Genomic DNA, 25835 nt, shown 5'->3' on the forward strand with positions numbered 1-25835 from the left:
TATTTTCTTTGTTGTCAGTGTCCTTTAAGCAGCTTTTTGTTTTGTTTGATCTTTGACTTTGGAAATTTTCAGACACACAAAAGCAGGCAGAATTGTATAAGGAAACCCATCACCCAGCTTCAACAGTCATCGACTCGTGGCTAATCTTGATTCATCTGTTCTCCCACCCACTCCCCTTCTCTCAACCCCAGCACATAACCAACTTTTTAAAACTCCAGATAGTTTCTTTCTGTTTGCTTCTTTTTTACCACCGACTAGTGGGGAAAGTGTCTTCTGAGTTAGAATCCCATTTCTGTTCCTTGTTAGCTTTGTGGTCTTAGCAGAATTATCTGATTTTTCTGAGCCTTGTCTGTTAAATGCATACAGAAATACTCCCCTACAGAATTGGTCTAAGAACGAAATAAAATATGATGCCAAGGATGGTGTAGTACCTCTCAGTAAACACCAATTTTCTTTTCTCTTTCACGTCTCTCTTTAAATTAAAATTAGGATAATATCCTGATCTCAGCACCCTTTGGTCAAAAAAATCAAAATAAAAAGTAGCCACTCTAAGACAGTGGCTTCTCCTTGATATTGTGGCCATAGTTCTGTGAATTATACTAAGAAGGAAATAGGGAGAGAACCACATTGACTTTTCCAGATAAAACTTTCTCATCAAGATACAAAACCAAAAAAAAGAAGAAGAAAAAGAACAGTAAGTGTGTGTATGTATCTGTGTGTTTATATAAGTGATTCTCTCAAAGTGTATAGTGTTCTACATAGCAATAAATGGAAAATAAGTTACTGAAATGATTTTGTGGAGAATTTTAAAATGTATGTCCTGATTTAACAAATTTCCTCTTGGCAAAACAACATGCTGTGGCAAATTCTCACTGACATTTAATGTATTTTTAATGGACTCAAAGCTGTCAGAAAGAATTTTAAGCCAAAACCCATTTGGTTACATTTTCTCAGGGTGTCACAGATAAAGTCTAAGGCTTATGGTGAGCATTCTCTGCAATGACTGCACTCATCGTAATCAGGTGATGTGAGTACACCGTGCCACTTCATTCATGTTCCTGTCTTTCCTTGTACAGGTCAAAGTATATTCTCATGGAACTTCTTTTTTTCCTACTGTCCCTTGCTTCTCAGAGATGACTGTTCCCTCTGTCCTAGTCTAATGGCCTGTCACCTACCCATCTTGTGGCAGAGAGAAAGGTACAGGAACCACAGTTGAGGAGCTAACCTCTCACAGGTGAGGCTAGAGTTACCCGGAGGGACAGGCAGCCTGACTCGGGCTGTCATTTGTGTGGGGGGGGGCGTCCAGCAATGCCTCCTCCATCACCTGCCAGGCAGTTCTTCTAGTCGAGGAGCTGGAGGATCTGGGGCATCAGGAATGGGTGGGGGTAGGTGATGGAGGGCCAAAGATCACCTAGCCTACTTCACATTGTTACTGAGAGCCAGCATGCCTAAGTAGTGATTCTGCATGATCTTTCTTATATAGTAATATTGGAAGTAGTAATTCCTGCACTTATATGTACTTTACAGTTTATAAAGCACTTTCATATATATTTGATCCTCAGAAAAACCTTATGACAAAAATATGGCAGGCATTCTTCTCCCAGATTGAAGGCGAGAAGACAGACTCGGAGAGGTTAAGTAATTAGCTCAACCAAGGTCACTGTAGAAACCAGGATTCCAGACTCCAAGACCCAAGTTCTGTATCCTAGAGCACGTTTTAAGTAAAGAAACTGCCACATCCCATTGCTATCAAGGAACTGAGCCTTTATGAAGAGAATCTCTAGAAAAGTGAAATCCATGAATTGTAACAATGTCCAACATGTAGCCTAAGCTTTGAGTGTTATTACTGCTCGAGTCACAGAGACAAGACCCTAGAGTGTTCTCAGCAATGTGTCCCCTATCTGCAAATGCCCATGCACACAGGAGCCTCTGTCTAGAACTCAACTGGTCCCCATTTGGTAGTTACCAGTCAGACACAGCTTAGATTTTATACTATGAGTGGTGTGTGTGTGTGTGTGTGTGTGTGTGTGTGTGTGTGTGTGTGTTTGAATTTAATGCGTCTTCATTCTCACCTGAGAGAAGAGTGGTACAATGAAAGGAGCACTGATTTGGGAGTCATGAAGTACGGCTTTGAATTCAGAATCAATCACTTACCAAATAGGGGACCTCATGCAAGTAAGTCAGTTCCTTGCACTGAGCCTCATTTTATTCTGTGAAACAAGGGAATTGGACTGAGAGCTCTCACAGTTCCTCAGTGTCGCAATGTGAGAATGGGCTGATCACAGAGCAGGCCCGGCAGAGCATAAAGACCTGTTGAGTGCTGAGTGTCCTGTCCGTTACCCCACAAGGCTGCATATGTGCTAATCAGCATTATTCCATCTACAAGGAAGATGGTAAAAGCCATGTCATCATCATCATCTATGGGTTTATTATCACAACTCCCTTATCTATATACTTATCTGTGTACTTCAAGCAGTGACGTTTGAATTAAACACATTGTATAACTGGATTATGTATCAGTTGTTAAAATACAGAGGAAAAGACCCCCCGCCTTCATCTTTGAATATACTTTCTCCGAAATCGCTCTCTTTACCAAAATGAAAGCACTGGTTTTAAACAGCACCTGCAACACCAAAAATGACTTGGGAGCCCTCTACAGCCCCCTCCTCTCTAGGTCACAGTGGTGTGAGGTAGGCCCACGGCAGAGCTGGTGGTACAGCTGCTTGTGATGAAATTATGCCTGTTGGTTCTGGTCTTTATATCCATTTCAAAGCAAATGGGACATTACAGGAACAATTATAAATAATTGAGATTGTAAGATCGCCAAGATTAAACTCTCGGTAGGACACAAAATATCTTTTAATGACACTTTAGTCCTTTTCCATTTGGCAAACAGAATTTCTTGGCTGGCCACCTTGACTTTCACAATAACATGGTCCAGCACATAGCCCAAGCTTTGGGTGTTTTTGATGCTCAAGTCACAGAGAAGAACCTCTAGAGTGGGAGACTGCCAAGCCAGTGTTTTGGGTAGCCCAACCTTCCTATGGTTTCTTTACTTGGGGTGATTTTCTTCCCCTGTTTCTCTGAGCTCGTTATTAGGGCCTTCTTAACTGTCCAGCCCCCTGCCCTCCATGGTGACATCATTAAGAGCTTCCACCTCATTTTCCTGTCTTTGCGCCTGTACAATTGCTTCCCTGGGCCTCACCAGTTCCTCACTGACATTATTGCACCAGCCATTGACATGCTGTTAAGACAACTGGGAGTTTAGTCCGTCATACGTTGTAATGAATAATAATTACTGTTGGGTGCTGTCAGTCACCTCTGCAACTTCAAGTTACTCCATGGTACATCCTGTGTTCTCTAGTTTTGCATGGTTCCAGGATGACATCAGTTTTTTTTTTCATCTTGACTATTACAAATTTGCATTCTTCTTTGATGAACTACATCTACTAGTTCTTCGCTTTTTTTTCATCATGGTGAAGTATTCATGCTTATTTATGGTAGCATGAGCCAAAGAGACTCCTTTCTTTATGGTATTTTCACTTTTCCCCTAAATTTAGTTATTAGACTCTAAGCCTATGTATCCAGTTTCTTTTGGTAAGAATGCTTTCCCTTGGTAACATACAGGCAAATAAGATTTGCTTGATTTTTATACAGTATTTACAGTCAAATTAAATTGTAGAATTTCTCAATCCAGCAGTTGTTGCTTAAAATTCAATGTCACTGTTTCTTTAAAATTTGTTTTTGGGACTTCCCTGGTGATGCAGTGGTTAAGAACCCTCCTGCCAATGCAGGGGATACGGGTTCGAGCCCTGGTCGGGGAAGATCCCACATGCTATGGAGCAACTAAGCCCATGTGCCACAACTACTGAGCCTGCGCTCTAGAGCCAGCGAGCCACAACTACTGAGCCCACGTGCCACAACTACTGAAGCCCACGCACCTAGAGCCCGTGCTCCTCAACAAGAGAAGCCACTGCAATGAGAAGCCTGTGCACCACAATGAGGAGTAGTCCCTGCTTGCCGCAACTAGAGAAAGCCCATGTGCAGCAACTAAGACCCAGCACAGCCAAAAATAAATAAATAAAATAATTTTTTTTAAGTTGTTTTTATTGTGAAAATTTTCAAGTATGGTAAACTCATATATACTCTCATTTAGCTTCAACAATTATCAACACTTGGCCAATCTTGTTTCATCTATACCCCAACTTATTACTCCCATCCCCCATTGCAACCTTGGATTATTTTGAAGCAAAACCCAGACATTACATCATTTCACTCACAGTGTACTCATTTTTTCCATTACATCATTTCACTCACAGTGTACTCATTTTTTCTTTTTTTTAATCTGTTGTGTATCTATACACTAGCAATTCTTTTTTTAATTAATGAATTTATTTATTAATTTTTGGCTGCGTTGGGTCTTTGTTGCCGCACACCGGCTTTCTCTAGTTGCAGCGAACGGGGGCTACTCTTTGTTGCGGTGCACAGGCTTCACATTGCGGTGGCTTCTCTTGTTGCGGAGCACAGGCTCTAAGCACGCGAGCTTCAGTAGTTGTGGCACACGGGCTTAGTTGCTCCGTGGCATGTGAGATCTTCCCGGACCAGGGATTGAACCCGTGTCCCCTGCATTGGCAGGCAGATTCTTAACCACTGTGCCACCAGGGAAGCCCATGTACTCGTTTTTTGATGTGAGATATTATATATATTTTAAGAATTATGTCTTTGCATGATGTATAGCAGTTAATCTGTGGTCAGATTCATTCTCAGCCTTTTGTAACTAATCACTTATTAGTTTAGTGAGTAACCTCTCAGACTTTTCTATGTAAGTGTATAAATGTAAATACACATATAGTTATGTTTTATTTGTTTTGTTCAAAGTGAGGGAGATCCTACCATAGACTTTATTATAAAACTGCCTTTTTCACTTATAAATAAATTATAGAAGTCTTTATGTGACAAAACAGAGATCTGCTTCATTCTTTTGAAGAGCAGCAGGGCATTCCATTGGACGTATGTGTCATAATTTTTTATCCACTCTGATAGATACTTAGGTTTCTTTTGGTTTTTTTTCTGTTACAAGCAGAGCTGAATGAGCGTCACTGTACCTCATCTTTGCAGGCCTGTGTATGTCTGCAGGACAGGGTTAGAAAAGGAATTGCTGGATCAAGGATCTTTTAGGATAAAATGGAACTTTTATTAGAAGAATGGCTCTACCCTATTGTTGCATACTGATAGCTTGCTCTAACTTGTGCTCAGAGCTGCTGAGTGCAGCTTTGAGGATCAGATTAGGTGAGCAATGGTGTTTCAATTTAATGCTTGAGGAAAATAGGGAACAACATATTTATTTTGAAAACCTAAAAAGCAAATGGGTGTGTTAGAATGCTGGGCAATGATGGCTTTTATGCATAATTGACATCTCTGAGACCTTACAGAAGCGGGAAAACCAATGAGAGAGATTTTTGCCAGGCTAAAAACTCCATCAGAAGGCAGAAGAGATGGGTGGACAGGCGGGGGTGTTGGGCTATGGGTAAAGGACAATATAATAACAGTAATAATCCTTTACTTTTGTACAACACTTCATAGTTTACACAGGGCTCTTACATCCATGTTCTAATTTAAGCCCCACAATAACCCTGTGCAAAAATATGAAGAGCCAAAAATATACCATAGAATTTCTGTGAGTGGACATTCTGGATTCTAAAATAATGAAAATATGGGAATAGTGTTAGCCTATAAACCACTGGACGAGATCCACTGACTGAACCAAAATGTTAAGTAAGACCAAAGAAGGTGCAGCAGTAGAGTAGCTAGCCTCCCCAGGCAGAATTAGTGGACACCTTCCACTAGTCACATGCTGATACACATCTCCCTAGGAACGTGGAATGCATCAGCGCCAAACTAGCCATGGAAGAGCCACGTGGAGAACTTGTCAATATGCACGCTCACTGACCTTACCCCCAGAGATTCTGATTCAGTGGGTTTGAGGTGGAGCCCAGAAGTCAGGCATTTTAATAAGCTGTCCTAGTGAGGCTGATATACAGCCAAGTTGGTGAACCACTGTTCTAGAAGAGTCTCTGGGGACTGCAGCTAGAGAGTTTTACTCTATGAGTCTATAGTAAATTAAGGTTACTAAACACACACATAAGTCACTGGACCTGGGTAGAAGAAAGAAGACCAACCAATCTAGTTGGGCACTCTGGTGGATAAGTGTTTTGACAGAGGGAGAGCTTCCTATGAATATAAGTTCTGAATACTTAAAAAAACAATTTACAAAGTTCCAGAACAAAGGCTGTTTTTAAATATTGTGAATTGCCATGGGGGGCTTGTGTTGCTATGGACAAAGTCCTGGGCTAGAGAGGCAACCACTTTAGAAACGACCAAACCCTGGACTTCAAGCTGGAGGACCCTGGGTAGGGACCCAGCTTAACCATCTCCCAGTGTTAGAACCTTAGACTGACCTCATCTCTCTGAGGTTCACTTTCCTCCTCTGAAAAATGTACTTCTTCTAACACTGCAATGGCCGTGACATTCTCATTTTTCCTCTTTCTGCTGTCCCCATCCATCCTCCTCTTGTAGTCTGAGCTAGCTCTTAGCCTCTGATTCAATTTCTCCTCCTTTATCAACCTTTCCTTTACATTCCCAGATTGCCCACAGAAGCCAAGACTATAAGCTTTTGTGTGAATGTGTATGTTTGCATGAGTAAGTGCAACATATTTGGAAGACATACATAGGTGTTCAAAACGTAGATATGTACATGAACTTCCTACTTACCATTCTTACCAGGAAATTTTTAAGCTCTTCATTGTTTCCTTTCTATCATCTCTTTTTTACTTTCCTGGAAAATGGATTTATGAACTAGCCTTGCATCTAAACACTCACAGTAACCCACAAAAATGTTCACCAGCCTGCATGTTCACATTTATACATGTCCTTTCATGCCACAACATTCAAATTTTTCTTTAATGTTCTTGTTGTCCTTTGTCATAACTTTGTAATCACCTTAGTTGTAAATATTGATGCTTGCCCTTGAAGCTGAAATGTTGTAAAGTAAAAAGTAGAGCAAATGGACATAACAAGGAATTGCTACTAGGCTATCACGGAGATTGAGATTCCAGACTTTTCTACATCTGTAACTAAGTTGATTTTTTTTTTTTTTTTTGCCATACACGGGCCTCTCACTGTTGTGGCCTCTCCCGTTGTGGAGCACAGGCTCTGGACGCTCAGGCTCAGCGGTCATGGCTCACGGGCCCAGCCGCTCCGCGGCATGTGGGATCTTCCCGGACCGGGGCACGAACCCGTGTCCCCTGCATCGGCAGGTGGACTCTCAACCACTGCGCCACCAGGGAAGCCCTGATTTTTAATCTAATGGGGAAAATGGTTGTACTTGGGGATTTCCCTTACTCAATGTCCATAAATGCACCATGTTAAAAACGATAACCACTGAAACCCTTTTTCACTCCTTTGTAGTAAAAACACTGTTCAACCCAGCGCCTGCCATTGCTGACCTAGACCCCCAGTTCTACACTCTCTCAGATGTGTTCTGCTGCAATGAAAGTGAGGTAAGGATGGAAGGTTTTGCTAATTCCTTGAGAAACCAAAAGACTTTCATGTACGTGGATAAAGCAAAGAAACAGGACTTACCTCATCAACTTGATTGCATGTGAATTCTTGGGCATAACGAAAACAGATTTTTTTTGGATGACTGGGATGTAGAAAAAAGGAAACTAGGGAGTCCTAGAAGAAAAAGGATTCCCTGAGTCATACCCATAATTGGGCATTTATCAAACCTCAGCTAATTTTAGTCCCCACCCTGCCCTCATACTATTAGTTTCTGTTTTCTTTTTTAATCATTCCATATTGTATGGACTAATTACTGTTATATTAGAGTTGCCAGAGATAGCAAACAAAAATACAGGATGCCCAGTTAAACTTGAATTTCAGGTAAATAAGGAATAATATACTAAACATACCATAAAATTATTTGTTGTTTATCTGAAAGTCAAGTTTAACTGAGAGTCCTATATTTTATCAAGCAGTGCTAACTAATGTACAACACTGGAGCATTTGCATTCTGTTGTGAAGACCCTGTGATTGCACTGGTGGACAGACAGAGGTTCTCCATTGATGCCATGGGAAGCCCTGGTGGCCACTCTGTTAGGGGAGCACCGTCTCAGTCCACCTGAGGATCATAATGTATATATCTGCATAAAATCTCTATCAATATATTCATATCGTGCCATTCTAAAGCATTTTAGGAAGAAAATTTCAATATTTTCCCTCTTATAGGACAAACAGTATTAGACCAGCACTCTCCTCCAACACTGGGAGGCAAGACATATTATACAATGCAACATACAGAGAAAGAAAGTTTATAATTAACGAACTATTAGTTTTTCATTTGGTGCAAAGGCTGAACGAAGGTTTCTAGGATTTCCTGACCTGCCTTTTTATTAACTTCATCTCTCAGAACATAAAGGAAATAAGAAAGAAGACTGCAACAAGGAAGCTAATTTTAAGAAGCCATAATAGGTTATGCAATATTTTTGAGCAACCACCATGGCCAGGCATTGTGCTAGGAAACAGGAATCGCTGGAGAGAGTGACCATTTCACAATAAGAAGTTAGATTACCCTCAATGCCAAACTGGCTTAGATTTCCCTGCTAGATACTTACAGAGCATCTCTAATGATTCTTCAAACACTCATCACAGCATGGACTGTTTGTTCAATACCTCTGTCTTCTCCTGGGAAAGAACAGACATCTCTTATTCACTATTGTATCCCAATGGCTATCTATTGCTGTATAATAAATTACCCCCAAATCTAGTAGCTTACAACAACAGGAATTATTTATTGTCTGTCATGGTATCTGTGCATCAGGAATTGAGACAGGACACAGTATGGCTTGTTTCTCCTCTACGATATCTGGGGTCTCATCTGGAAGACTCAAAGACTGGAATCATCTGAACCTTCTTTCACTCACATGCTTGCTAGTTGATGCTGGCCATTGGCCAGAACACTTACACATGGCTTCTGCTTGTGGCCTGGGCTTCCTCACCATATGGAAGCTGGGTTCCAACAAGATACAGTCTCCTGAGAAGGGGTGAGGGAGAGAGAGCGCAAGAGCCTGGCAGAAGACATGGTGGCTTTTATGACTTAGCTTTGGAAGTCACACAGCATCTCTTCTGGCCCACTCTATTGATTGACGTAGGGAAGTCCACCCTGGTACCCCACCTCTCAATAGAAGGTTGTCATTGTCACAGTGTGAAAAGAGCATGTATGATGTGATACATATTGATAGTTATCTTTAGAAATTATCATCTGTTATATTGTACTCTGCACAGAGTTGGCACCTAGTAAATGCTTATTGAATGAATGAATAAATGAATGAACTCTGGTCTTTAAGGAAATTGATCTCAAAGGGAACTCTATTCAATACTCTGTGATGACCTATATGGGAATAGAATCTAAAACATAGTGGATATATGTATATGTGTGGCTGATTCACTTTGCTGTACAGCAGAAACTAACACAGCATTGTGAATCAACTATACAGCAATAAAAATTAATTTTAAAAAACTTAATAGAAAAAAGAAAAATTTTTAAAGCTTAACATTCTCATAGATGATTTCTAATCATGATAACAATGTAAATTCATGCTTTAAGATATTCCCTCTGTGCCACACACAAACCACTGATATATAAATACAAAAAGAGACAATGAAAATATACTCACAAGCTCAAAAACAAGATAAATAACTCCACAGATCAGAAATGGAACAGAATCACAGAGATTCAGCCTTGGGTGTGCTGTACTCCAGTCCCAGAAGCTGGCATTGCCTCCCATGGGTAATGGGCACTGAAAGTGTGCCACTCATGGGAGACTGGAGCAGTGCCCAGGCTAGAAACCAGAGATGCTGGGCTAAGGCTTCCCTGCTAAGGAAAAAGAGTGGAAGAAGCTGCTATGCCTGCTGCTTGAGGCTATAACATATAGAAAGCTCCCAACCTGCAGAGACAGGAGGACAGAGAGCCTGCCTCTGATCAGGAAGAAAACCAAGCCAACTGATGACTTAGTGACTGGATTGGCGGTTAGTGCCAGTACCCACCAGAACAGGAACTCTCTGTTGCCGACCTAACACCTGGCTCTGGTTTAGAGACCCTTGGGGACCCAGTGGATGCAGCTGTAAAACCACTAGAAAGGCAGGGATAAACCTGATTGGAGTGAAATGTGCAGACTCTCCAACTCACTGCGAGCAGAGTGAGCCTGCAGATGAGGAAAGGTACTGCTGCTAGAGATCCAGCAAAATCAACAACCTGATGAGAAATTTGCTCAAGATGAAATTCAAATAATAAAACAATGCAAAAAGACTTTTAAAATAAGTATGATTAAGATTCTCATTCTTTAAAAAAGGAGAAGAAATTGTGAAAGAAAAACAGAATCATAGCAACAGTCTGTGAATAGGAAAACCAACCAATTAGAAGTCCTGAAAATGAAGAAGTCATTGAAAAATTTTTAAAGCACTCATTAGAAAGATAAACATCAGACATGAACTGAAAGAGAATCTTGATCAATTCACCTGGAGGTAGAAAACTCAATTCACCTAGAAAATAGCATGGAAAGAAAAATAGTTTCAACTGTTAAAGAGGAAGTTAGCAGCTTGAGAGGCTTCAACATGTGTCAAATTGGAATGAAGGAAGAAGAGAATGGAGGGAACTGAAGAGAAGCTATGTTAGAGGGAAAACTGCAAGGTGTTTTCTAGAACTGAGAAAAGGCATGAGCTCTCAGAAGATCAGAAGTGTGTTAAAAGTACCACATAAGATAAATAAATACAACCTTCTGCTATCATACATTTTAGTGGAACTGCATAAAATCAAGGGGTTTAATAAAGATAAAAATATTTTTAAATAGCCAGAGGAAAAAGGATTACATGCTTGTAAAAAGGGAAAATGGAAAAAACCAAATTGTCCATGAAAGAGAAACCAGATTTTGTTTAAACTGTGGCATGTATCTGCAGTGTGGAACACAGTGCAGCTTTTTTAGAAAGCTACATATATCAGCACAAATTTTACAATGTTAAGGTGAAAAGTACAATACTAAATAATATATGTGGAAAATATCACTTAATTTCTTTAAAGAAAACTATTGGAAGCAAATAAAGTAAAATTTAATAAAGTAAAATGTACTAAAGGTGGGTGGTAGGTCCATGAGTGTTTGTGCATTATTTTTCATGTTCAGGATTTTTCATTAAAGAATAGCTGTTTAAAACGTTTTTAAAAACCAGAAGAAATCGATATTTCTGAAAATAAACTATCCAACTCAACAGAAATATCCCAGTAATGAAGATCAATGCAAAACTTATAAAAAGAAAAAAGAAAGTGGCCTCACAGTATAACCCACACAGACTGAAAGAAAGGGTCTATGGAAAAGATGGTAAGGGGGGCGCTGGGGGGTACATGGTCAAGTTAACGAAACACATGCTCCTGGGAAGACTGACACCAAGAATGAGCAGACACTGTGGGATGATTTACAGGCACCAAGAAGGGTTAGTCTGGGCACATTCAGAGCAAGCACAGGAAGGGATATACCCATTCTTAGGAAGAGATAGTATATGATTAAACTGTAATAGAGAAAAGACAAAATTTGGTTATAAGCTTTCTAAGTCAAAAAGTATCATATAATTCATCTAGTCCAGTGAATTTTCAGCTGCCAATCCCAGAACCATAAAGGTTCCCTGGAGATGCTGGGCGGGTACCTGGGGGATGAGGAAGCAGGGCTGCAGCCCCTCACCCCTACTTCATCCAGAGGATTTTTTATATTCTAGGAGGAAACTACTGATCCTGTCCAAGCCCTACATTTTACAGACTTTATGTGACTTGGGGAAGTTTCCAGAGTTAGTGAGTAGTGGAGGTCTCTGAACATCAGCACATTGCTTTTTCTGCTGTATATCAGAGCCTCTCCCACTCTGCTTCCATTTGCTCAAGCAAAACAAACAAAAGAAATGAGTGGTCTGCAAACTAGTAATATGCAAAAGGCATTATGGCCCAAGAGAAGCATAAAAGAATTTAGGTGTGAAATTTATGGGTATGATTTATACCTAAAATCATTGGCAGTGGCCCCTTCCTTTCTTCTTTTCCTCCCTCCCCACTTCCCTTATTTCTTTTGTAAAACTCTCTTTGTTCCTCCTAACTCTTTACTATGAAAATCATCACAAATAAGGAAAAGCTGAATGGGCATACAGTGAATACTCGTATCCTCTCCACCAAAAAAGCTGTTAACAGTTTGCTGCACTGGCTTCCCCTCTCCCCTGTGTGTATTTATTTTTGTTTTGGTTGAATTATTTGGAAGTTGCAGGCATGATCCCTCACCCCTAAATACTTCAGCTTGCATCTCCTAAGAGGAACCACAATACCATTATCACACCTAGGAAAATTATCAGTAATTCTATACTGTCATCTGATATTCAGGCCACATTCAGATTTCCCCAGTTGTCCCAAGAATGTCTTTTATAGCTTTTTTGTTGTCATTGTTATTATTGTTTTATTTTATTTATTTTCCTGAGCCAGTATCTACCAAAGTTCCCCACTGCATTGGTTGTTATGAAAAAGAAGGGAGACATCGCCTAGAAAAACAGATCTAATCTAGAAGCAGACCCAGTTACTTATTCTCACCACAGTTTCTTTTCTTTTTGTATGTATTTCAGGCTGAGATTCTGACCGGCCTTGAGGTCAGTAGCCCCTCGGATGCTGGGAAGGCTACGTTGGTGCTCATGGAAAGGGGCTGCCAAGTTGTAATCATCACCTTAGGTGCTGAAGGATGTGTGATGCTGTCACAGAAAGAACCTGTCCCAAAGCACATTCCCACAGAGAACGTCAAGGCTGTGGATACTACGGTAGGTTTTTCAATTACAGAATCCTTTTTGTCCCTTGAAAATCATCATTTAGTAACTAAGATACTGCACCTGAATTTTTGGATCACGCAGTAGAGGCCCTTAGAGGTAATATGGGGGAAGCGGACAATCAGGCAGGAGAACTGTATCTTAACCTTTTCTAACCCACTGTAGGACTTTATACAAGTCACTTAACCTCTCTGAGTCTGTTTTCTCATCCATAAAATTGGAATATCAGTAAAATTATAACCATATTACCTATATTCATTCATTCATTAAGTAAGTATTTATTAAATACTTATTATATGCCAGTTATATATTAGGTGCATATATATAGTGATGAACAAGACAAAGTCTCTGCCCTCATGGGGCCTAGATTTTAAACAATAAACACATCGCCGGGTCTTACAAGCCTCTTGTGTGGAATGAAATCACAAGGACCACTGGTTATTATATTGTAGTAATAATAGCATTACGACGTGCTTACTGTGTCTCTTTCACATACCTCTCATTTGATCTTTACAACCACCATATGAGGCAGGTACTATTATCCTCATTTTACAGATTTAGAAACTTGCTCTAGATCCTAATGCAAGGAAGTAGCAGAGCTGGAGGTTCAAAACTAAGACACTTGTGTGAGGTGCTATGTTAAGGATAAGCAGGTTAAGTGGACAAGTCACGGCTACAGAGCAGGGATGAAAAGGAAACAAGTTAGAAAAAGGCTCAGGGTTCCTCTAAAGCTGGGGAAATAAAAATTATTTGCTTATGGCCTAGACTAGAAAAGTAAGTAAACATCAAGGACAAGAAATTAGAGTTGAGGAAGAATAAAAATTTTAGGGTTTTTACCTATAAGAAACTGACATATTATTATTTATAAAATGTTTATTTCTTTGCTTAGAAAAGACTTTAAAATGTGGGTCATTTATCAAAAAAAGAAGCCTAAGGGCATCTGATGAAGTTTTAGTTAAGAATATGCATTGAAATAGATAAGTGCAAGGAATGCTTTATTACATGAAATTACATCCTGATTGCTTTTGTGTGTGTGTGTGTCTTTTTTTTTTTTTTTAAGTTACTTACTTATTTATTTTGGCTGCGTTGGGTCTCCGTTGCTGCATGCAGGCTTACCCTAGTTGAGGTGAGCGGAGGGGCTACTCTTCGTTGCAGTGCGTGGGCTTCTCGCTGCGGTGGCTTCTTTTGTTGTGAAGCACGCGCTCTAGGCGCATGGGCTTCAGTAGTTGTGGCACACAGGTTTAGTTGCTCCATGGCATGTGGGATCTTCCCGGCCCAGGGCTCAAACACGTGTTCCCTGCATTGGCAGGCAGATTCTTAACCACTGCACCTCCAGGGAAGCCCCTGATTGCCTTTTAAAATGTCTTTTATCGGGAATTTGATAAACTATACTTGGCGATGTTATTCTCATCATATTTATTTATTTCTGAAACCATTCGTTTTTCTGTTTTGTCAAGGACAGTAACCTGAATTTGAGAGATTCCTTATTAGTTCTGAAGTCAATCCTGCATTAGATTAAAACGATTCCAGGTCCTGAACTAAAGCAGAAGAGTTTGTTCTTCTTTTGCTAAAAATAAAACGAAGGGTCCTCATGAAGCTACTGGACCTCTGTGACTGCCCAGAAGTGGCTCAGCCTCTGCTTTCAAAGTCTGTGTCAGTCACGACTCCTTTTGCTCATAAGCACCAGGAACACAACTCAAACGGCTTACAGAGAACAAGGGATTTATTTGGTGCACATAAGTGGAAGGTTCGAAGGTACAGCAGAATGCAGAAGCTAAACCGTGTCGTGAAGACTCACTTGCTCACCCTCTCCCTGTCAGCTCTGCTTGCCTTTTGGTGGGCTTTGAGCTCAGACAGGTGCCCTCCAGGTGGTGGTCCCTGGCAGCACCCTACTCACACTGTGCCTCACATCATGTCCCCATCCCCAGTGTCAAATAAAAATCAAAGAACTCTCACAAGAGGATGGGAAATGGATACTGATCAGAGTAAAACCACCCATGCCCACCACGGAACACTCATGTAGAAACGCACTGCTTGGGCATAGGATTAAATGATGGAGAAACTGGCCTTGGAACTGTTCCAATTTGAATCAGTAGTAATAATCCTCAATAATTTCACGTTGAAGGATTGGATTTCACAGATCATGACAGATTATAACTTTGAGCATCTTATGTACAGCGATGTGCACCAAGGAGGTTTTCACACTTTGCTGATACAGTTTTGTGCTCTTTCATTTGGTTCCTTAGCACTTGCAGTTAATTTCTAGGTTTCAGGAAAGGTGAAACACAGTGAGAGTTCAGAGAGAACAGACTGCTTAATGCTTGGAGGCAGGAGAGAGAAAATGGGATCGGGAAGATCAGGACACTGGATCGGGATCAGCAGGTTTTTTCTGTAAAGGGCCAGATGGTAAAGTTTTAGGCTTTACAGGCCATATGCATACATGCTCTGCTACAAATACTCAGCTCTACCGTGGTAGCATGAAAGCATCCATAAACAACTTTGTATGCTATTGAAATTAAGTTAGTATTACTCTAAACTAGATTAAGGTGTTAATTGGAATCACCAGTGCAACCACTAAGAAAAGAACCAAAAAACAAAAAACACCTAAAAGAAACAAGATGATTAAAATGGTACACTAGAAAATATTTAACAAAAACAAGACGGTAATGGAGGAATAGAGGAATAAAGAAGCTACTGGAAGATATGCTATTGTAAACTGGGATAAAACTAAGACAGGAAGATATGAGATCCAGGAAACAGGTGATGCAACTTGAGAGAAGTCAGTGACGATGAAGGAAAGTTCCAGGACAATAGCTATGCAGGAAGTTCAGATTAGAGCAGGAGCATGGTGGGCTCTGGAAGGAATGTCTCCCAGAAACAAAAAAGAAAAAAGGAAAAAGAAAGAAATAGTGGAATATCCAGATATCCAGTGTGTTTGAATATGCACAAAGATTTTTAGCTCTTGTAGAATTTGAGGATGAAGTAGTAATTAATATGTAGAAAACTGAGGAAATTTTAAAAAAGCAAATTTTTTCCTCTAGGTCATCTGGAATCTAAGGGGAAAAGGTATGGTTAAGTAAATATAAATTTTGTACACCACATGGCTATGAATGCATAGTCATAACAATGTAAGTGCCAATTATTGATTTAACCAAAAATAGAGATTATAATCATACTGTGAAAATGGAAAGATAAAGTGAGTGTGTATTTGTGTGCACATAGGGGAAGATAAGAGAATTAAATGCTCATCTTCCATTGTTGGAATTCAAGAGATAATACCTAAAACAGATTTTTTTTAAAGACAACAGTATAAGCATACTACCAGAAATAGAAGATAAAATCAGAAGAAACCAGTAAAAGAATTTAAAGTATTTGCCTCATAGAAATAGGAGTGGAGAGGGATGGGGCATTTACACTTTAAGCTTTGTCTTTTTAAACTATGAATACAGATGGCTTGGATTTTTTTTTTTTAAGGCAAAACACAATGAGATACCATTTCACACCCACTAGAATGGCTATAATCAAAAACAGATACTGTTGACTAGGATGTGGAGAAATCAGAACCCTCAAACACTGCTGATAGGAATGTAAGATGGTACAGCCACTTTGGAAAATGCTCTGGAAGTGCTTCAAAAAGTTAAATTTAGAGTTACAACAGACTCAGCACTTCTACTTCCAGGTATGTAGCCAAGAGAAATTAAAAAAACATACGTTACACAAAACCTTATACACAAATGTTCACACAGCATTATTCATAATAGCCCCAAATTGAAAACAAACCAAATTTTCATCAACAGATAAATGGAGAAACAAATTGTGGTATATACATATGATAGAACATTATTCAGCCATAAAAAGGAATACTGATACATGATACAGCATGGATGAACATCCAAAACATTATACTAGGTGAAAGAAGTCGGACATAAAAGGCCACATACTGTAGGCTTCCATTTATATGAAATATCCAGAGTAGGTAAATCTATGGAAACAGAAAGTAAATTGACAGCAGAGGCCGGAGAGAGGGTAGAATGAGCAGTGACTGCTAATGTACACAGGATTCCTCTTCGGGGTGATGAAAATGTCCTAGAATTAGATAGTGGTGATGGTTGTACAACCTTGTAAGTATACTCAGAACCACTGAATTGTGTACTTTTTTAAGGGTGAATTTTAGGGTATGTGTATGATATCTCAATTGAGAAGACAAAGGACAAACAAAAACAACAAAAAGGCACTTCACTAATGAGTGGATACTCTCTCAATAAAGAATCTTCTACTTAATTGCTGTACTGAATCTACTGACTGGGCGCTTAACATCCCCCCAGTGGAACCGAGGTGACAGAGGAAACAAGGGTAGTTATTTTCTGGGTGTAGAGTCTCCCTCAGCTTTTTCATGCTGTCTTTCTCCTCTCATCCAGCACTCATTATTAAAATTCTTGCCTGTCCTGCACACAACTGTTCAGCTTCTTCATAAGTCTGGTAAAGAGGAGCTAATTCACCTGGTGAGTGAGGAACTCCCAGGGAGGCATTTTCTTCTGAACAGATGGGCTCCTTCCCTTTCCTGTCAGGAGGGTGTCACTTGCTCTCAGGCAGTTTGTAACCTTCTCTCTTTTCTCCTCCTCATGCCTTATGATGTTACACCTTCACAAAACAATCCTGCTGTGCAACCTGAATATAGCCAGTTTTTATTTGCCGATCAGACTGGCATGGACGGTGGAAACCTCTGTAGTTAGTTGGCACGTTGTCCACTGGAGACAGCCTGCCCTAGCGGGAGCCATCGCCTGCTCTACGCTGTGCCTCTGCAGACTGCTATATCCAGTTTTGCCTCAGTGTTAATAGTTGGATATATCGCCTCTATTTTTACATCTGTTTTTCCCCTTGTACTAAAGTGAGATGGTGGCAGTAGCTGCAGATGTCCTCGGCTCAGTTTGGAAGACATGACAGATGTGTCTCTTCTCCCATCTCTGGCGCTCATGTCCTCACTCAAGTCCTTGCAACCTGAAGGTCAGGGGCTTTGCCTTCTTGTGTCCATGACTGCACTGAATATTCACTCCATAGTCAGAGTTACACACATATAAGCATGGTGACACTTTAGGATTACTGTAATAGTGTGATATACTGTAACCTTAATTATCCTTGGCCTATAAGCTCTGTAAAATTCCTGATTTATAAATTTCCTCATGTAAATGGTTAAGTCCTAAAGTCTACATTGACACTCTTAATTTCAAGAATTCAGCCCCTAAGCTAAATCTGTCTTCTCAAGAATCACTCACTTTGTAATAAATCATCATAATTCAGGATATGTAAAGCCACAGTAATCAAAGGCAAGGGGCAGGGGGGACTCATCTTCCCTACTTTTTATTCCTCTTTCTTTCTATCCATTGCATTTGAGTCCTGTAGTACTCACGGTTATTGGTGAGGCATGAGGCAGCGTCAGCCCAGCTGCATGGATGCCCCCAAGGGACAACCTGGGGCTGGAGAAGCAGCTCCAAACTAGAGACTGCACCAGTAGGAAGTGGAATCATTTCAGTCACAGTTGGCGTGGAAGCACTCATGAGGGCAGGGTGATTGCTGGGGCTGGTGGATTACCCACAGTTTTCCAAGGTAACTCCTCCTTGGTGTATTCCCCCCATCCTGGGGTCTGGCCTTCTGCCATCCAGGCTGCTCACAAGCATAGGCTCCCCCCATTAATCCACTTCTGAGGTACCATCCAGAATGACAGTTCAGTCATCCAACAACTGAAGGGCCATTATTTCCATCTTGGTGTGACCTTCCCCCCAGCCTACACCCTCTTCCCATCCCCAGCCGCCTGGCCACTGGAAAGCCAAACTAATTTTGTCAGATGTAAGTAGAACGATTGAATTTAGGTGCTCTCAAGAGATGTTTCTCAACTCCGGCAAACTCAGACACTGTTTCCTGCTGAGCCACAGTCTTGCTGAGAGGACTGAGTACTCACCAGGTCTCCCATGGCACTGCCAGAGGTAGTCTTTGTGATGCTCCTTAAACTGTGGTTCCCCAGCAAACCATTCTTTCTTTCTCCCACCTCCTTCTTTCTGATCAACATGTACATTCCTTGCATTTGTTAATAATTGGTGGAGTTGCTGAGGGGACTTTGTAGCTCAGTAGCCATTTTGTCCTTGAATAGAGATTTTGCACATTTCTGTCCAGAAGCTTCTGTTATAGCCAAAATGTTTGAGTGTCCCTCACTGTTGATTGCCAATACTTCAGAAAGGGTTGGGCCATAAAATACAGTGGGTAAACAATGATAGAATCTTCGGTGCTAAAGAGGTAACTATAAAATAATAAGACTAACTGTATCTCCATATCAATTTATTATCCAAGAAGTGACTGTTGTTTCCTTCAAATTTTGACTTAGGAGAATTAAGTATATACTGATACTGCCAATACTCAAAGTACCTTGCGAAATGCTCTTTTAGAATTGCTTTGAGAGCCTTCATCACCTTTACCCCACCAGTCACTCTATTATTTTTTTTACTTTCTACTCATGAAATTAATACATGGTTAGTGTTCAAGAGGAGAAAAGAGCAGACAACACAGAAAGGTATAAAAAAGTCCGGGGCCTCCCTGGTGGCGCAGTGGTTGAGAGTCCGCCTGCTGATGCAGGGGATGCAGGTTCGTGCCTCGGTCCGGGAAGATCCCCCATGCCGCGGAGCAGCTGGGCCCGTGAGCCATGGCCGCTGAGCCTGCACATCTGGAGCCTGTGCTCCGCCACGGGAGAGGCCACAACAGTGAGAGGCCCACGTACCACAAAAAAAAAAAAAAAAAAGTCAGATATTCATGATCCTATCACTTAGATGTAACCACTGTCAACATTTTAGTGTAAATCCGCCTAGACTTTTCTATGCATAATTTTGAATAGCTGTACTTTGGAATATCTGTTAACAGCAAACTTGAATATTTGCAACAGCAGAGGATTAATGTGTGTCATTATGGGAAGGCTCTACATCCCCAAAAATAAATGAAACATTTCTTTAGAATAAAGTAAGTAGGCAATTCACTGAAGAAGAAATACGAAAGATAAAGAAATGAGACACTGTTCAACCCTACAAGAAATCAGGAATATACAAATCAAAATAACAGTAAGATTCCCTTCATTGCCCATCAGGTCAACAAAAAATAAAGATTGATAATGTCAAAGTCCAAACAAATTGGAAAAACACATGCTCTCATATAGTTCTGGTGGGAGTATAAATTCATAGAATGTTTTTGGAAGGTAATTTGACAATACCAATTTTTAAAATATGTTTTCCCTTTGACCCAGTATATCTCTAAGAATCTGTCCTACAGAAGTGTTCACATACATAAATATTTGTACAAGTATGTTTATTTCAGCTTTGTTTGTAATAACCAAAAAATCGATTAGACAGGTCTACATAATCATCAGTAGGAGAAGGTCAAATGATAATAGTATGGTGTCATTGATTTAAAAATAACTCTTAAAAAATAAAATAAAATAAGTCTAGCTATCTGTAAGTAAAAGTATAATTTAAAATCCAAAACAAACAAACAAAACCACCAAACTTTCCCATTACTCATGGGAAGGGGAACAGGATGGGGGATAGGAAAGTGTTGAAAAGGAGGACCTCTGCATTCTGCTCCATATTCTTCTGAATTGTTTGCATTTTTCCATAAACCTGTATTTTTCACGTATTACTTTGAAATTTGGAGTAAAGATGATTTGGGGACATAGCAAAAAACTATTTGGAGCCACATCTAGCAAGTAAGATAGGTGATATCCTTTCTCAAAGGGCAAACTGGGCATTATTTTCACAAAGGAGCCAAATTAGCCACTGTTCACTCTTGATCTCATATAGAACCTCTCAAGCCTTCCCAAATCTCTATATGTGGAGGCTGAGTAGCCCTTTGACTTAGGATGACCTCTGAATGGAGAGTCCTGATGCCAAAGAAATAGATCCACATGCCTTTCAGATCCACAGCACTTCAGCCTCCGTAAATCTGGATATTTCACCACACACTTTTGACAGTTTTTTTCTTAATCTTTCTAAAGAAAAAATTTCCCTCAAAAACATGTTATTTTATACAGTTTCCTTTGGAAATATCAGAATAAATGTCAAAGCTGCACTGTTTCTGTTCATCACTCAAATGCACGGCAGGTCTTCAGAGAAACTTCACTCACGTTCAAGTTTTCTTTCTGAATGAGTCTGTTGATATATCTCGGTTTAACTCTTAAACCCTCATTCTCTCAAGTGATAACAGAATGAATGATCTAGACTATGGCTTTGCCACATTTCTTGGTATTTGGCTAATGAATGACCTGGAGGAGCTATAAAAGGGGCCAGGCTGTAGGAGATGCCTCATGTTGAGGTACTTAATAGTTCATGTACTTCATCACACATATACCTCTCATTTGAAACAGACCTGAATGGAAGGGCTCATGAGGGATGGAGGAACATATGTAACACAAGCCCTTGGACTGAATTGTGCTCCCCCTAAAAGTTATATGTTGAAGCCCTAACCCCCAAAGCTACTGTATTTGGAGATAGGACCTATAAGGAGGTAATTAAGATTAAATGAGGTTATAAGGGTGAAGCCCTGATCCCAACAGGATTAGCGTCCTTATAAGAAGAGACAGCAGAGAGTTCAGTCTCTCTGTATGTGCATTCAAAAAGTTCATGGGAGCACATAGCAAGGTGGTGGCCTCCTGCAAGCCAGGAGAAGAGGCCTCAGAATGAAACTTGTCTTGCCAGCACCTCTATCTTGGACTTCTAGCCTCCAGAACTGTGAGGAATACATTTCTGTTGTTTAAGCCACTTAGTCTGTGGTATTTTGTTATGGTGGCCCAAGTAGCCTAACACATGCCAGAAAGCAAATCAGCATGCTTCAGAAGTGACCTAAAGTGAATGCTGAAAAATCAGCTGTTCTGTGAGAAAATAAGCTGAGGCAAACTAACAGGATCAGCCTAAATCACCTTTTTAGTGAAATATCTCAAGAGTTTTTCGTATGGTTCAACTGTAATCATTGGTCCTGGTGGCTAAGGGCAGGTGCTGTCCTGGGTTCTAATCCTGATTTATCTAATAACTAGCAGACAGTTTGGGGCAAATGACTCATTATGTTTGGGGCTCAGGTTGTGCATCCAAAGATGATGTGTCTGGAGTGGGTGATCTCTGAGTCGTCTTCAACCTCTGAAATTCCTTGATTCTTACAGATTCTTGGGGACATAAGGATCCTTTGGCTAATAATGAAAATCAGGGCACTACTCTAGGCCAGGCATTGTGCTGGCCTCTTTATGCATTTTCTCACACACTCAGAACAACCCTGCAAGACAGGCTGATGCCCACTTTAGAGAGGAGGAAGTTATACCCCCAAAGGTAAACAACCTGCCCAGAGTCATCCAGCTGGTAAATCGGCAGAGCCAGGAATTGGTTCTAGGTCTGTCTGCCTGTCTGCCTGACCCTGACATCCGTGTCCTCCTTACCACACCCTCTTGATTTGGTGGCAGTCTGCCTAGCGTCCAGTCTCTTCTATTTGGCATTCCAGCACTGACTCCTTGCCACTTGGCATGCTGTAGGCTTCTGTAAGTTGCTCCATTTCTCTAGATTTTCAGAAGCTTCCACTCTTGCTTTGTGCAGTGCAGTGCAGCCTCACTTAAATGCAGTAACTCATATATAGTCTAAGAACAGTGCCTGGCTCATGTCAGCACTCAGTACGTCTTAGCGCTCATTAGTAGCTCCCCATGTGCCTAAATGTTCACTTTACCTGGGTATCTGTGGGGAGGGGGGGCGGTGGCATAACCAGGTAGCACGTACCAGGAGCTTGCACTACTCACCATCACACAGGGTGGATATGACCTTGGCTCTGTACATTACTGGAGAGAAACCCAGGTCCCACTGCCATTCAACTCCAGCACCTTCCTGTACAGGGCAAGGAGCAGGACTGCACGGGTGGCAATGTGGCGGGATGGTGCCAGGCCAGATAGCAAAGGTTCAGGCACAGACCACTTCATTCATTCTTGTCTTTGAATGATCAAGGAGGAGAGGTGCACCACTCCTAGAGTCTGTAACAAAAATATCTTTTCATTAAACTTCTTTAAGTAAGGGTCTGAACCGCTAACTAGAGAGGCTAAGGAAAATGTAATTCTTCTTTTTTTAATCTTCCCAAACTAGTTCTCCAGTTTAAGGAAAGAAAAAACACTACTCTTTCGCTGCCTAGCAAACTCCTACCCATCCTCAAGGTCCAGCTCAGAGAGTTACTTTTGGGCAACCCCAATGCTTACTACAGTGCTTGGCATATAATAACAGGTCCACCTGAAATAACGAAGAGTTCCAGTTCCTTCCAGGAAAATAACTAGTATGTGTGTTACAGTCACTTAGCCTCACTGAGCTCCAGTGTTCTCAGGGCACTAGAAGATCTACAGGATTCCTTATAGTCCTTCAGTGCCACACTGAATGTGCCAAGGGAAACAACCAATCTCAGATACAAATGCTCTTTTTTAATGATTTGCAAACAAAATAATTACCCAGTTTCCCATTTTTTTTTACAGTTGTTCACAGTATTTTTATTTGTAATATTTACAAATAGTTAATTTGTAAAACAAAAAATAACCTAAATGTCCATCCAAGTGAATGGATAAAACAATTGTGCTATGTCCGTACAGTGGAACACTACTCAACAATAAAAAGGAATTAACTATTTATACAGCAATAAAATAGATGAATTCAAAATAATTACACCGAGCAGAAGGAGCCAGACAATAAAGAGTACGTATATCATGATTCCATTTATATAAAAGTCTAGGAAACACAAATTTATCTATAATGAACAGAAGCAAGCCAGTGACTGCCTAGGGACAGAGCAGGATTGGGGGAGGAAGTTTTGGATTACAAAGGGTCACATAGGCACTTTTACCCAGTTTCCCATTTTAAAACATATCCTAGGATTGTCTTCCCTGGAGTCATAGAAAGGCGAGGCCAGAAAAAAAAAAAAAAAGAAAAGAAAACTTACAGAGGGTAAATGACACCTCTGAAACTGGCATCATAGAATAAAGAAAATCCATATCCAAATGAGGCTCTGAAATAGCCATCTTTTTTTTTTTTTTTTTTTTTTGGCTGCATTGGGTCTTCGTTGCTGCACACGGGCTTTCTCTAGTTGTGGCGAGCAGGGGTACTCTTTACTGCGGTGCATGGGCTTCTCATTGCAGTGGCTTCTCTTGTGTTGCCGAGCACAGGCTCTAGGTGCACAGGCTTCAGTAGTTGTGGCACGCGGGATCAGTAGTTGTGGCTCGTGGGCTCTAGAGCACAGGCTCAGTAGTTGTGGCGCATGGGCTTAGTTGCTCCGCAACATGTGGGATCTTCCCGGACCAGGGCTCGAACCCGTGTCCCCTGCATTGGCAGGCGGATTCTTAACCACTGCACCACCAAGGAAGCCCTGAAATAGCCATCTAAAACTTAGGAATGATACCAATAAATAGGCATGATGTCTGTGCAAGGTCTGCTGACTCTGGCTGCCAGAAAGGATGACGATGACAAAAAGAAGTTCACTGACTATCAAAAAAAAAAAGGACAGAGGACAAGGTAATTTCTAAAGAGACTGATCGACAAGGCACAAGACATCTGTCGTGCCGGGGGGCATACTAACTCTATTACATTACTTCCACATCAGCAGATCACCTCAATTACCAGCTAATCAGGCAGAATTAAACATTTTAAATTATCTTTCTTAATCCTACATGTGATTATTTGAAAACCCAGGGCTCTAAAAATCTAATTGTAACTGCTTACCAGAAATGTCATCTTCACTTTGAGGAACTGAAGCAGGGCCAGATACAAGACTGTTTTTTTTCCATTTTCCTAAAGTACCGTCCCATGGCCAGAACTGGACTTGCATATATATCTGCCTAGTGCCGGGCATATTAGGGGCTCCCAAGGGGACCTGGCCCTGCTTCAGAACTCATAATGGCCAGAGACCAAAAGAAGAGCAATGGTAGGGGAGAAGGGGGGCATGGGGGTGGAGGGAGGATGGAGAGGAAAAAACAACTGTTAAAACCTTAGCAAGGGACTTCCCTGGTGGCGCAGTAGTTAAGAATCCGCCTGCCAATGCAGGGGACTCGGGTTCAAGCCCTGGTCCGGGAAGATTCCCACATGCTGTGGAGCAGCTATGTCCGTGTGCCACAACTACTGAGCCTGCACTCTAGAGCCCACGAGCCACAACTACTGAACCTGCGTGCCTAGAGCCCGTGCTCCATGGCAAGAGAAGGCACTGCAATGAGAAGCCCACACACTGCAATTAAGAGTAGCCCCCGCTTGCTGCAACTAGAGGAAGTCCACGCGCAGCAACAAAGACCCAACGCAGCCAAAAAAAACCCTTAGCAAATGTCAGGAGAGCAAATTCTAGATTGAGTGTTCTGTGGGCCTAGAAGGCACAGGAAACAGTCCCTCTCCCAGTAAGAAGGGATGGTATGAGGTTGTGGGAGATTGCTTACCCATCTACAGTTAAGACTTCTGAGCTTCCTACGCCTAAGCTCCTCTTCTTCCCACTCCTTCAGTGTCCTGGACATCAGTGTGATGACATGTCAGTGAGCTGGTAGTCTACTCCTTGCCCATCTTCCTAGGATGCTGCAATAGTGTCCTCAGGAGCAGAGCTGCCAGGACTGTACTGTAGGTCTCCTAAGTGATTTCCATTGCATGAAGATGATTCTTGGGTAGGCCTAGAATTATATGGAGGTGAAAAAACGTTTGGAGCCAAAGAGTAGAGCCCCGTGAGTTAGAGCCTTGCCCGCTGCCCTCAGTGCCCATTGCTGCTGATAGAGGTGGACAAGGAAGTGAGAAAACAACTGTGTGGATCATAGCTTGCTGAACATCTGCCTGCCCTTTGCGTGAAAGTATGAGTATGTGTGTGTTAGGTTAGCGGTGTGTGTACTTTGTGTATTTTCAATGTGGATAATGTGTGCTCCATGTGAATGA

At 41.1% G+C, this 25835-nt stretch overlaps 1 protein-coding gene across 1 annotated transcript in view; it reads left to right on the forward strand.

The window, feature by feature from the left end:
• The window catches only part of RBKS (ribokinase), a 73724-nt gene that overhangs the window by 28380 nt on the left and 19509 nt on the right, over positions 1-25835 (forward strand). Inside the window, exons 6-7 of the mRNA XM_065891321.1 lie at positions 7468-7559; positions 12700-12888. Of these exons, the coding sequence (XP_065747393.1) occupies positions 7468-7559; positions 12700-12888 (281 nt within the window). The remainder of the gene's footprint in view (positions 1-7467; positions 7560-12699; positions 12889-25835) is intronic.

Source organism: Phocoena phocoena, chromosome 14 (genome assembly GCF_963924675.1).
Source record: "Phocoena phocoena chromosome 14, mPhoPho1.1, whole genome shotgun sequence".
NCBI lineage: Eukaryota > Metazoa > Chordata > Mammalia > Artiodactyla > Phocoenidae > Phocoena > Phocoena phocoena.